Source organism: Peromyscus californicus, unplaced genomic scaffold (genome assembly GCF_007827085.1).
Source record: "Peromyscus californicus insignis strain IS unplaced genomic scaffold, ASM782708v3 Scaffold_9__1_contigs__length_137607984, whole genome shotgun sequence".
NCBI classification, from domain to species: domain Eukaryota; kingdom Metazoa; phylum Chordata; class Mammalia; order Rodentia; family Cricetidae; genus Peromyscus; species Peromyscus californicus.
Genome location: NW_026294617.1, coordinates 96,862,878 through 96,876,462, shown reverse-complemented (window position 1 = coordinate 96,876,462; position 13,585 = coordinate 96,862,878). Strand labels below are relative to the sequence as shown.

At 34.7% G+C, this 13,585-nt stretch overlaps 1 protein-coding gene across 4 annotated transcripts in view; it reads left to right on the top strand.

The window, feature by feature from the left end:
• Positions 1–12,818, top strand: part of Ptbp2 (polypyrimidine tract binding protein 2) — a 63,293-nt gene extending 50,475 nt beyond the window's left edge. Inside the window, exons 9-14 of one of the 4 annotated variants that reach the window (XM_052732305.1) lie at positions 5,524–5,663; positions 7,094–7,127; positions 7,547–7,639; positions 10,555–10,771; positions 10,878–10,955; positions 11,089–12,818. In XM_052732305.1, the coding sequence (XP_052588265.1) occupies positions 5,524–5,663; positions 7,094–7,127; positions 7,547–7,639; positions 10,555–10,771; positions 10,878–10,955; positions 11,089–11,218 (692 nt within the window). In that variant the 3' untranslated portion in view covers positions 11,219–12,818. Of the gene's footprint in view, positions 1–5,508; positions 5,664–7,093; positions 7,128–7,546; positions 7,640–10,554; positions 10,772–10,877; positions 10,956–11,085 lie in introns of all 4 variants that reach the window. The other 3 variants (XM_052732304.1, XM_052732303.1, XM_052732302.1) reach the window with 3 other exon arrangements.
• Positions 12,819–13,585: the final 767 nt, after the last annotated feature.

Here is a 13,585-nt window from a genome sequence, read left to right as displayed (position 1 = left end):
ATATAGAATAATTGGGAAAATATGAATGAAATGGTGCCACAAAAGTTTACAGAGCAAGATCTTAGGAATTATGTTACCTGTGAAATGTGAATTTTATACAGGAATTACTAGCCTCTTAGCATCAAAAGAGATAAGTTTCTAAGTATTCTGTAACTATCTCATAAAGATAATAAGATATAATTAACCAAAATAATTGGTTAAGAACCTTTGTTGTGAAGGATCTATCAGTTGTCGGAACAGTTGAATAAAGATGATCAGTTTAGTTTTAAACTGGTTCCAGGGGATGTTTGGGAGCTAAAAACAAGAGTACTCAAAGACTTCTAGTCTTAAAAGAGTCTAAAATAGCATGAGATGAAGAAATGTGGGGAAAGTAAATTAAAGCATTCTATTTTAATGATAATTACTTAACAAAGAATGAAATGTGAAGATCTCTATCAGACAATAGGAAATTTAGTGTAGAATTTTGTTTGTTTTGAGACAAGGTCTCACTGTGTAACCCAGACAGGCTTAGAATTTACTTTATAAAGTAGGCTGGCTTCCAATGCACAAAGATCCATCTGCCTCTGTCTTCCAAGTGCTGGGATTAAAAGCATGTACCACCATGCCTAGTCTAATCTGATATTTTGAGTTTTAGTCTAAATTTTGGCAAGTTTTAGGGAGTTGAGTTTTAGAAGCCAGAGATTAAAACTTAAAACTTCACTTACAATTTTCAAAATATAAGAGAACAAAATTAAATTGTTGAATTAAAATTTGGAAGTATACATTCATATTGTGTATCAAAATGAGATTGAGGCTGGGGAAATAGTTCATTGGTAGAGTTGCTTGCTTACTAAGTACAAGGCCCTGGTTTCAATACCCAGTACTCAAAATGAAACTTGATGGCTGTAACAGTTAGGATTAAAAGTCGAAATGAAATGGCTCCTCAATGCATAGGAGCCATAAGATTATTCACAAAAGCAAGAACAATCAGTTAATACTCAGAAGACGAGAAATGGCATGATCAGTAAAGCATTACCCGAGGGGAATGTTTGCAGTGTGACAGAATTCATATGGATTTGAAGTCTAGCATTCCTACATTAAAAATGTGACGTAGCTTTACTGTCTGGCTTGTTTTTTTGCAATGAACATAACAGTAATAATCCCTGTCATCTAAGGTTGTTTGGAGAATTAAATATAATGATGCATATGAAGGATTTTACCCAGTGCATAGCATGTAACAAATGTCTGTTACATATTGGCAGGTGTTTGTTTTTCAGGCTAAAATTACAGAATTAGTTGTAGATTGGACCAAGAAATAATGAAAATATTGAGGTTTAGAAAATACACCTTTTTAATAAGACTATTATGAGACCTAGAACGAATTTATCATGTTCATACAGAAAGTTAGGGCCAAAACTGACAGTAGCTAGTGATAGGTTGTATGTTGTTTCAACCAAAGTTTGTGTGTTGGAGACTTAATCAACCCCTTTGTGGCAGTATTAAGAGGTGTTGAAACCTTTTAAGTGGAGTCTAGTAGGAGGTTCTTGGGTGATGTCCTGTGAAAGAATTGTTTTAGTGGTTCTTGAGAAAAGGTTTCTGAAAAATGGGACTGGTCCCTCTTACTTACCTCCCCATGTGGTTTCTTTACACATGTACTTCTTCCTTAACACCAGTACCTAAAGGAGCTCTTACCATGTGGGACTGCCTAAAAGCTAAATCAACTTTCAAAGTCAGTATGTAGTTTCAAGTACTTTGTTACAGTAATGGAAGATGTATTAATGCTCTTAGGTAGAGTTTGTAAATCATTAAAGTTACAGTTTATCTTTCTAAATGTTAAAACTTATGGATGTGATGTTTTATTTTTTACAAGGGAGCAATTATCTTGTAAAATAATTGAGTTGATATTTATGTAGACATTGCAGTTTTATTGATAAAGATAATTCATCGTGAAACATTTTTTAGGTTTTCTTATAGCCACAAGTACTTAGGTGAAATCTAAAAAAATTCTATGTTGATCAAAGTTAAATTCTCAGAGAAGAGTATTTGGGGAAAAAAAGCTGAAGTCCGTCCACAGAGGCTTTAAAGAGCTTAAGCTATGCCTCTGGTTTAGAAGTGAAGGTAGTTTTCCGGTAACCAACCTGGGGGAAGAAGTTACAGAGGAGAAAAGCATAGCGTGTTATTAAGGGGAAGTAGTAGTTGCCACAGCTCTTAAAGCACTGGTTCCATATAGCAGATTGCTCATGACATAATCATCTAGGTCCTTTGACATAATTTGACTCACCTGCTTTATAGCTTGGTAGCTGAGGAGTAGTGATAATAAATAGATTGTGAATTATCATTTAAGTAGGTAGAAATACTACTGGGGTCCTCAAAACTTACATTTTACTGTTTTGGTGATATTTTCATTACCTCCTTCCTTACTAAGAGGAAGTAAATTGCTTCTGTTTTGAACTCCAACTTTTCTTTTATGAAAGTTAGGGCTGTCTCTTAATTAAAGGATAATATTTATTAAAATGTAGATTAGACTATTTAACCTGCCTCTTGAATCTATAACAATTAATGTTTGCCTTTTAATTCTCAATTATTTTAGGTTCATTTAAATAATTCTTTTAGTTTAATGATATTTCATAATCTAAAGCTTTATCTAAATATTTTACCACCAAGTTTGTTCCCTGATAAAACCCAGATTTAAAAACCTGGAGATTTTTTTTAAACTATTATGCTTAAATATTTAGAGTTTTGAATAAATTTTAATTAGTTTTAAATTTTTGATAATTTTGTTAGATTATTGAATAATTGTCACAGTAGAAATGTATCTTAAAAGAAGCTTTCTTCCCCCCAAAGCCAAGTGGTAAGTATATTTAGATAGAAAATTTAAATAGATCTTGTTTATATTTTAAGGATAATTTGTTTTGAGATGTCAGCAGGAAAATGAGTAGGAAGTGATTTCGACTGACTGAGTAGTAATTTTAACACAGACCCTGGTATCCTTTTCAGGTGTCACTACAGCAGTCTTCTCTTTGTCTTTCAAATTCCTTAGTATTTTCTTACGTAAAGTGTACTGTTTACAAAATGTTCCCGAAGATTGTAGGCCATCTTCTAATGCCTGTTGGTGTCCACAAAATCCAAATTTCTGACATTAATACTAAAATAGGCTTTGCCTTTTTGATTTTTCTTACTGGTATGTTTAGGGTTTTTGTTTTCTACATCACCCTTAAGGTTAATAGAGGCATAATTGTATGTTCTTAATTTTATTATAGCAAATGTCAGTAGATATAATTCAGGTAAATACTTACATAAACAAAAGCTTGTTTTCCTCAGTAATTTTTAAGTGTAAGGGGGGACATGAAACCAAAAGGTTGCAAAATTCCTTTAGCTTAGGTACAAAGCTCAAGAGAACTCCAGTATTTAACAGAAGATGCTGATCAAGAGACTGGATGTTCAGAAAAAATAGTGTTTGGGGATTCTTGAGGTTGTTTTCTTTTGTGTTAAGTTATGGTTGGTTTTTCAGGAAAAGTTTTCTGGGTTAATGGCTTTGAGAGCCTTTTCTTGCCTGTTAGAATTGAAAGTAGCCCATAAATGAAGTCGACTTCATTTGTTATTGTGGGAAAGAACTTATCAAATAACTGTTTGAATTTTGAAGTCTTTATATAAAAATGTGAGGCTTAACGTGGAACATTTTTTTCCTATTGCACCCAGTTTATTGCAGTTGGTGGCTTTGTTTTTGTTTGTTTAATTTTGCCAGGATTAATTCTGAGTCTCATAAAGACCATGGAATTTAACAGCATTTTAAATTAGTTTTCCTTCCAAGAGGTAGCCAATTAAAGCCACTAAAACAAAGAAATGGTTTGACAATATAATTACTACATCTGGTATTTCCACTATTATTAAATAATTGTATTGTCAACCTAAGTTGAATGCATTGTACATTCAGCCAAACTGCCTGAAAATGCTGGGTGGTTTCCTTGTGTTGTTGTTACTTTGTTTCTAATCATTCAGAGGTCACTTACCAAGAGAATGTAAGAAAAAAATTACCGAGTATGAATGTCTGTAGTTTATAAGTGTATATACGTCCCTTGACAAAAAATAAAATTACACTTTGAATATTAAATGGAAATAACCTGTGAGATGTGATGAGAAGTATTGTATTTAATAAGTCAGGGCCAAGGAGACGGCTTAGTGGGTAAAGTGCCTGTCAGTCAAGCCCAAGGAATGATCCCCAGAATGCATGTGGAAAAGCCTGGAGTGGCAGCACTCCTGTAAACCTAGAGCTAGGGGTCAAGGGTTGTGGAAGCTTTCCTGCCACCTAGCCTAGCTGAGTCTATGAGTTTCAGGTTCAGAGAGACACTCACTAAAAACATAAAGACTAAGAGCAATGCAAAACATTGGGCCTACACTCATGCGCACTTACATTATCAAGTAAACATACCACATACAAGAATGAGTAAAATGGATTAGTAGCTGATAAAAGATTGTGTCAGGATTACTAAACATGTGTGATAGTACTTGGTCATATGTTATTCTAGTCTTCTTATTTTTCTTTAAGCTAGAACATTCTGAAACAAAAACTAACAACCAAGGAAAGTGGGCAAAAAGCTGTAAAATAGACCCACCCAGAACAATCTTATAAATGAGAATCTTCATTCTAGTGATTGAGTACTCACAGAAAAGGAAGGAAAGCTGAATGAGGAAATTGGAAGGGGATGATTCATGTCAGAAGCTTAGGAATTTTGTCTTTAATGCTAGAAACTTGCAGTGAAAGGTCAGAGCAGTCTCTGTAAAGCTAAGAAACCTGCTAAGAAAGAATAAGGTCTCTGCCCCTGAAGGTAGCAGCACATAAGAGCACTACAAAGAGATAATTTACACAGCCACAGCCAAGAGCCGTTTCTGAGCAAGTATGCTGCTGTACTGTTAAGCATTGTACTTAATGAGTAATAAATAATAGGAAATAAGAATTGAAGGGTTGAAAGTATTTGGGGTTTGTTGTGTTTTCATTTGAGTCTGAAATTGAGAAGGCAAACATTGGTGTGAATTGTTTAGGAGGATTTGTTTGTAGGAGCTGAATTTTATAGAAAAACAATCTTGTTTATAGGAACTGAACTATATTTGTTAAGTGCTGAATGGATTCAAAATTAGGTTATGAAGGAGACAACACTTGTAGAAATGGGATGACGAGTACCATTGTCTTGAAGGTTTTCTTATATTTACCTCTCACTGTAAATCCTGGAATTGAAAATTTTACTCTTCATGCTTTGTTAGCTTTTCCATAGGGAAGATACAGGACTCATGTATGTAATATGCTAACATAATACAGGTATGTACCTTAGTTCAAATGATTAATGACTGTTGAAATCAGTTATTTTTTTATAATTGCTCCACACCAACAAAACATTTTTCTAAACATCATAAAAATTAACTTACAGGAACCATTTGGAACGGTCAGCCATAAGCCATGCAGCCATCGTGCTTAAATTGGTTTTGTAAACGACTTGTGTGTGTTTCGTAAAATATGCTTTATTTTAAAATTAGGGCTTCCTGTTGCAGCTGTTCCAGGAGCTCTCAGTCCTTTGGCTATTCCAAATGCTGCTGCAGCAGCTGCTGCAGCTGCTGCTGGCCGAGTGGGTATGCCTGGAGTCTCAGCTGGTGGCAATACAGTCCTGTTGGTTAGCAATTTAAATGAAGAGGTTAGTGAAATAATTTTTAATGCTTTTTCATCTCCATTTCATTTGTGGAAGTTTTCATATTTATTTCATTTTGCACTTGCCTTTCCTTTTATGTATATTCATTAGCCAAAATATCTTTTGTATTTCTGCTTCTGAATAAAATTTACGCACTTGTTTAGGTAGTACTGTTTTTTTAGACAGTCATATATCTTTATATATGTATATATATTTTAATATAGCTACCTATTTTTCCTAAGAAAAATATGGTGAAGTACCGTAGTCTGGCTTTTTATTTTTTTGTTGTTCTCAAAGGCAAATGTGGTCTAATTTTGCAAATGTATCAAGAAAACAGTTTTGCTCTTTGCCTTTTCTAATGATTTGCTTGTTCATTTCATGCTTATGTGTCATTGCATTTTTTTAATCTTATTTTGTGTGAACTACTCTAATACATTTTTCTTTGAAGGTTCTTCCAAAGATCTTGACGAGGCACTCTTCCAGTCTTTCTTAGTAATTTTTTCTTTGCAGTTTTTAGTCATTGTCTTCTACAAATATATTTCAACTTTACCCTGCTCCCTTCTTGTTAAATAAAGTTGCTGTTATTTTCTTCAGTTGTACATTTTATGTCTGGTATATTTTATTTTGATTGCTATGAAAGCTGGTATGAAATGTGGGACCCTCAGATGTATCAGTTTATGGTGTCTAATTTGAATACTTGTCTCATTTTTGATTGGCCTCTGTTAATAATGGATATGATCTAATTTTATCATTTAATACTGTTATCATTCACAGTTCTGCATGCTAAAGTGTTTGGATCAGAGTGCCTTTGTTTTAAGACTTGCCTGCATTTCATAACCAGCCATGCTTATGCAGTTAAAGTTCAAAGTTTAAAATTCCTATGCATGCATTCCTTCCCTATGTTGAGATGAAATGCTGTAATTTACTCTTTGATATAGATGTACTTTACCCATATTTGTCTTGGATGACTACATTTTGCTCAGTTTTTCTTGTACAGTACATAAACCAACCATTTTCTGACCAAATTCCTGCATTTCCTATGTACTGACCTATATTTTATTTTTTTTTGTTCCCCAATTCCTTATTTTTTTTCTTCTGCATTGCTGTTTCCCTTCCCCATTTCATCCTTTTCCCTGTGTGTTCACCTCCCCTTTCCTTGTCTTTCCCCAAATGCCCATTCCCTTCCCTGTCTTATCCTTTATTTTCCTTGTCCTTGTCTTCATTCCCTGTCTCCATTCCCTATGTTCATGCTTCTGTGCTTGAACAAATGTTCCTCGGACCAACTTGCCCCAATTAACCGCCTTGAACCATGATCCATGACCACCTCACCATTCTGCGGGAACCACCCTTCGTTATGGATGATCTGTTCATCTCCGCTCTTCCTCGACTCTTCTCTCTTCTTGTCTTACGCTGCTTGCTCTTCTCTCCTTCTAAAGATGGTTACGCCCCAAAGTCTGTTTACCCTCTTCGGTATGTTATTGTTAGCACTATACTTTTATTATTGATTTGATTTTTTGTTTCACCTTAATTCTTATTTGTAGCTAGCACTTTGGCTTAAAGTTGAATAGTAAATCTTTTGCTATTTTTCTTTGCTATTTAAAACTCTCCATAGACACAAAGTTTGTTTTAATGCATGCTGATTTATTTTGCATGGTTTTTAATTTAATATCATTCACATAGCTTTGAGGGTTTATCAAAAATTATTCTTTTCAAAATTCACTGTTCAAAATCTTGTTCTTCTTTATTCATTTGTGCAAATGGTGAGATTGAGTGAGTGATCATGTTGATGTCTGAGTGTTTCATTGATGTGTCAGAAATATAATCTTTAGATGACTTGCATATAAAATTAATTCCATTTCTGGATTACCTCTTTGTGACTCCACAAAAAGGTGTTTATGGAGATGTGCAGCGCGTGAAGATTTTGTACAATAAAAAAGACAGTGCTCTGATACAGATGGCTGATGGGAACCAGTCACAGCTCGGTAAGAGGAATATATATTCCAAATTCGTTTTAAGATTTCTATTCCTGATTATTTCCTGAATTAGAAAAGAATTGTTCATAAAGGTCATAAAACCCTGATTAATGTCCTTGTATTCTTCTAAAATCATTTATAGGTATTGATTCAATTTAGCAATGGAAAGGAAAATTCCTTAGAGATACTAAGTTTTACAAAACAAAAAATCTTCACCAATGTTTAGTTAAAAGGCATAGAATGTAGTTCAGTCACGTTACATCTGTATCCTTTTTCATACATGCTTCCATCTAGTATACTCAGCATGTAATAATCTATAATCTGCATCTCTATCACAAGGCTCTTAGCTTACAATTTAATTCATTAACATTCAAGAATGAGACTACCTTATTCTGATTGCATTCACATTTTTTAATCTTTGAAATTTACCATTTTTGATGGGATTAATGTTTTTTGATGTTATACCATCTGAAACTCTGTGAACTTAGCTCAGATGATAGAAAATTATCTGACTTTCTGATTTTAAAGTGACAGTATCTACAGGTGTTTTGGTCTATCATTTTCTTGGTTTGTGTGCATGTCTCTTTTTTGAGGTAACTCATTGCCATTATTTTGTTATCACTGAGTAGTTTTTGTGGTGTTTTTTGGTAGTTCTTCGGATCAAATCCAGAGATCTTGCATATACTAGGCAGGTTCTCTGAGCTGTAGACCCGCCTCACTGCCTATTTTGTACAGTAACTTTTTGGGGGGTGAGGGTGTTTCAAGACAGGGTTTTTCTGCATAGCCTTGGCAGTCCTGGCTGTCCTGGAACTCACTCTGTAGACCAGACTGGCCTTGAACTCACAGAGATCCTCCTGCCTCTGCCTACTAAGTGCTGGGATTAAAGGCTTGTGCCACCACTGCCCAGCTACAGTAACTATTTTTGTATACAGCATTTGATAGTGTTCCTAGTGAACAAAAACATTCTTAAGTACTTCCTTTTCTTATCAGTATTTGAACTTAACATGGCTTTTTATCTTCCTGTAAATTGTGCCAAATTATCATATTGAGAATTATCTGTGGTATAGTGATCAACAAATTTATTCTGAACAATTTTTGTTTTCAATTTACATGAAGACTTTAAACAAGTAGTATTTTAATCTTTATTGTGCTTGGGTGCCACAACAAAATGCTCAAGTTATGAATGATAGAGTTCCAGATCCGGGTGCTAACATAAATGGAAGACTGTCTTGTTGAGCTTGGAGACAGCCACACTTACCTGTGCTAGTTATGCTTTTGCCCAATATGAGCATATTGAATATATTCGCTTCTTTTTTGCTTCAACACAATATCTGACCGGAGAAACTTAAGGGAGAAAGGGTTTATTTTGGCTTGCAATTTGAAGGTGCAGTCTATCACAATGAGGTACTCACATCAGTAAGAACTTGAGGCGACTGACCACATTGAATTCTTGGCCAGGAAGCAGAGAACAGTGAATGCTCGTTGACTTCAACTTGCTTTATATAGCCTTGACTGGTCTGGGATGCAAGCCCATGGCATGTTACTGTCCATAGTTATTGTCAGTCTTCCCAGCTGAGTTCATCTTGATTAGTGCCTCTACCCTTTAATACAGTTCCTCATGCTGTGGTGACCCCCAACCATAACATTATTTTCGTTGCTACTTTATAACTGTAGTTTTGCTGCTGTTATGAATTGTAAATATCTAATATGTAACCCCAATGAAAAGGTCATTTGACCCCTAAAAGAGTCACAACCCACAGGTTGAGAACCACTGATCTACATACCCCTTCAGAAGCTTCTCTCCTAGGTGTTCTAGATTCTGTTGTGTTAAAGTTCAGTATTAACCATTGTGTTGTTGAACTTTCAATACAAAGTGAAGAACCTACTAAAAACAGCCCCCCTTCTAATACTAGGCAAGATCTCTTCTTTGAATGACATCCTGACAAGTACCTCAAGAAGCCCTTGTTGATGTCCTATTTTCTCAGTACTATGTGCTGTGTAGAGACAGTTGTTTTGTCTTTATGTGTATTACAATTTGAAGGGAGAAAATAATAAATGATTTGAATGAATTTTGGTGAATTTAAAGATATAGGGTACCCATAAAGAATATTTAGTGAGAACTGAACTTTTACAACATACGATAAAAAGGCCTTTTTGTAGAAGGGACTTCAAAAAATGATATGACAAAACTAAGAGAAAGTATCGGTATGCTTTCTAAGCAGAGAGCATATAATATTAAGGAATACAGTACTAAGGTGGGATTCCATAATAGCTTGGATAGCATCTTACTACTTGCTTCCCAGCACTCACAGTAGTTGGTGTTACCATCAATAAATATCTGCAAAGAAGCCAGAAGGTATATAAGGGGCAGACTGGGAAACGTAGCTATGTTAAAACATAAGCTTAGATTTTGGTCCTAGTTACTTGTACTAAGTAATGACCCAATCAGTTCATAATATGTGAAAGTCTTTTACTGCTCTGTGGATATAGTGGGTGGGGGAAAATAGAAGATTAAACAGAAAGGCACATGAAGAATTACGTTACCCAGATCTTTAAAAAATGACAGTGAGCAATAAGAAGTAGAGGGAACATAAATTTGCTAGGGAACTAGACACATCATCGCAAACCCTGCTGACTAGGAGATAGAACACAGTAGGAAGTGAGCAGCAGCGGGATGGAAATATTAGCAGTGACACAACCCAGTTTATCATCAGGGGTGTCATGGGAGACAGGTTTGTAGAGGTTTTTCATGTTCTGTGGAAGAACTACCTTGTCTAGTAGAAATGGAAAATGAAAGTTAAGTTTTAACTACCACCAACTCTTGTGCTAAATTCATTACTTATTTTTAAATTGTAAGAAAATTCAGACTTTTCAAATTAGAAATACTACTTTCATATCTTAATAGACATTCTTTATTTTTCTAGCTATGAACCATCTTAATGGGCAGAAAATGTATGGAAAAATTATTCGTGTTACTCTCTCTAAACATCAGACTGTGCAACTACCTCGAGAGGGGCTTGATGATCAAGGGCTAACAAAAGATTTTGGTAATTCCCCATTGCACCGTTTTAAAAAACCTGGATCCAAAAATTTTCAAAACATTTTTCCTCCTTCTGCCACCCTTCACCTGTCTAATATCCCGTGAGTATTTCAGCTGATTTACCAAGGATATTGATCTTGTTTGGCAAAGCATGAGATTCATTACTGGTTTGTATTAATTTGTATTCTTTCTGCCTAATTTTTTTAGTCCTTCCGTAGCAGAAGAGGATCTGCGAACTCTATTTGCTAACACCGGGGGCACTGTGAAAGCATTTAAGTTTTTTCAGTAAGCAAGCTTCTTTGTCTTTACATTTGTGACTTGATAGAAACTATAGTTTTTGTTTAACCTCAAATCGGTAAAAACGAAATATTTAAACTCTTCTTTTGAAGTATCTAATTTCATAATTTTGTTTCAGAAGAGATCACAAAATGGCTCTTCTTCAGATGGCGACAGTGGAGGAAGCTATTCAGGCTTTGATCGATCTTCATAATTATAACCTTGGTGAAAACCATCATCTGAGAGTGTCTTTCTCCAAGTCAACAATTTAAGGAAGGGAAGATGAAGATTGTGGGCAAATCACATTGTTTGGTGTCATCACCTATTGACTGTTCAGAAAAGTGGGGACCAGAGTTTGATTTTTTTCATGCTGTTATCATTCCTTGGTTATAAAATGAAATGGCATATGTAAAGGCAGAGTTACTAACTGCTATGTTTCATCTGTTCTATAGGGAAGCCATTTTATTGTCTGTTTAAATTTTTAGTTTAATTTTGCTTTATTTCTTTTTTTTTTTTCAACTTAGTTGACATACGTGCCTTACAAAGGAAAACTAGTGTTGCTGTTCTGCATTTACTAGGAAAAAAGAATTGGTTGTTTAGGGCACATCGTTATGTGGGAATTAAAATATGTTTAGGCAGGGGTGTGTCAAAAGGTTAAGTTTTTGTTTCTCCTGCTTGGAACTTATTTTGAATTATTGGCTTATCACATTTCTTTCTATTTAATCTAATAAGATACTTGATACTGAAAAAATAAAGCAGCATTTTTAGTTTCTACTATCTTAGGCTTTATTGCTTTTGAAAACATTGGCCTTTTGTATCTCACAAATCTGGTCTAGATTCAGTTATGAATGTAGGCATTAGTTAAAATTAACAAGATGCAGAGTATTAATTTCTTAAGACAACAAGTGATTTCTGTAAGTTTGAGCCCTATGTGGAAAGCGTTGTGGAACCTTAACCTTTTTGTACACACTCTTGTGGGACGTATCATATAAATGTCAGCACTAAGTAATGTCTTGTTTGTGGCTGAATATTTTTCGTAGATGTTTTTGAAGTTGACATGACTTATGTGCATTTAAATATATATTGCCATCCTTAGTTTGTAATTAAGATTTGGAAAATGGTTGTGGATTTCTGAGCATGTGCAGACTGGTCTAGCTAGTTCAGGAACTGGTGCATGTATTTTTCAAAGACAAAGAAAGTGTACTGCGAAAACTTGCAGGAAGATTAATTTTGTGGCAGTTTCCTAAAACTGACAACCAGGTGGGACCAAAGTTTATGTGCCTTTAGTCTTAATTTACCTTGCATTGTAATATTCAGTTTTAATAAATCTTCAAAATATTTTGTATTTAGGAATAGATCTGACTTTAATAAAAACATGGCTCAGAATCTACAGGTCAAATTTATTTGAACAGTTCTTGTCAATCTGAATTGTTGATTCTGTTAAATGACCAATCCTTTTTGAAATTGATGTACTTAGTTTCAAGATTCATAGATTCTGTTATCTATGTAGACAGAATGGTCATGTATATTTTCTATTAGTTGAGTTTTTACATCTTTAGAAATGTAAAATTCAGTATAGTTTGAAAGCGGCACAATTAAAAATTAATTTTCTAACAAAGTTGGGAGGTTTGATGGTTGTTTAATTTCATTTTGTGTGTACTCTGCTTACCTCTGTAGCATGCTCAATAAACACTTCTGTAGCTCTGTATTCACCTTTCTGTCTTTCTCTGCTGCCTTTTCTCTCTCTCCTTTGTTTTCACTCCACTGTGCTTCTGAATTCATGTTTACTCTCTGCCAGGGTGGGAAAGGAATAATAATATTACAATCCTATGGCTTTATACCATAAATAAATCTAGATGCTGTGAAAATGCACCAGCTGTTCCTTTTTTTAATGCAAAAGACGGTAACTGCTTTTTCAGGAGGACACATATTAAACATTTCCCACCCTGTTTATAATCTGCTTTAAAGACATAACTTCTACTGTAGCTTGTTAATTCTCTCTCTCTCTTTTGTTGTTGTTGTTGTTTTCCCGTAGATTTATGCACTAATAGATCTTTTGGATTTGCCATGCTCTCTTGCTGCAGTTTCATCTTTCATCTTTGTGTCTGCTCAAGATTTCCTACTAATTTTAGACTTCCTTCTGAGCTACAGCAAAGGGCTCTGGTGTGACTGGTTTATATACAAATAATTGGTATCGATTAACTTTGTAGCTACACATGTATATCTCAAAGTCACACAATGGAGACATTAAGAGGAGTTTTTAAAATGAAGGATCATGTTTAAAAGTTTAGCTCAAATGCAAGAATTCACTCAGCTTCAAGAAATGCAGTAAGTAAAATTGATTATGTTTTAGAGTTAAGAATTGAAGTGTTTCTTGGAAGCCATGGGTGATCATTCATGTTTTTCCTTAAAGTGATGTGGCAGTACAGTGACACGATATAGGAGCATCAGCTATGCCTTAATTCTGTTAGTTTACAACCAGCATTGGGACAGAACTACTTTAATGGGGTTTCCCTCAGTATTACATAGTAGTTCCAGTACTTGAAAGTAGATTTTTTACTCCATTCCAGGTAGTTCTTTGTAAGGTGATATTTGCTGGAAAGAAAAGGTTCTGAGCTGGGGTCATTCCACTTGATGAC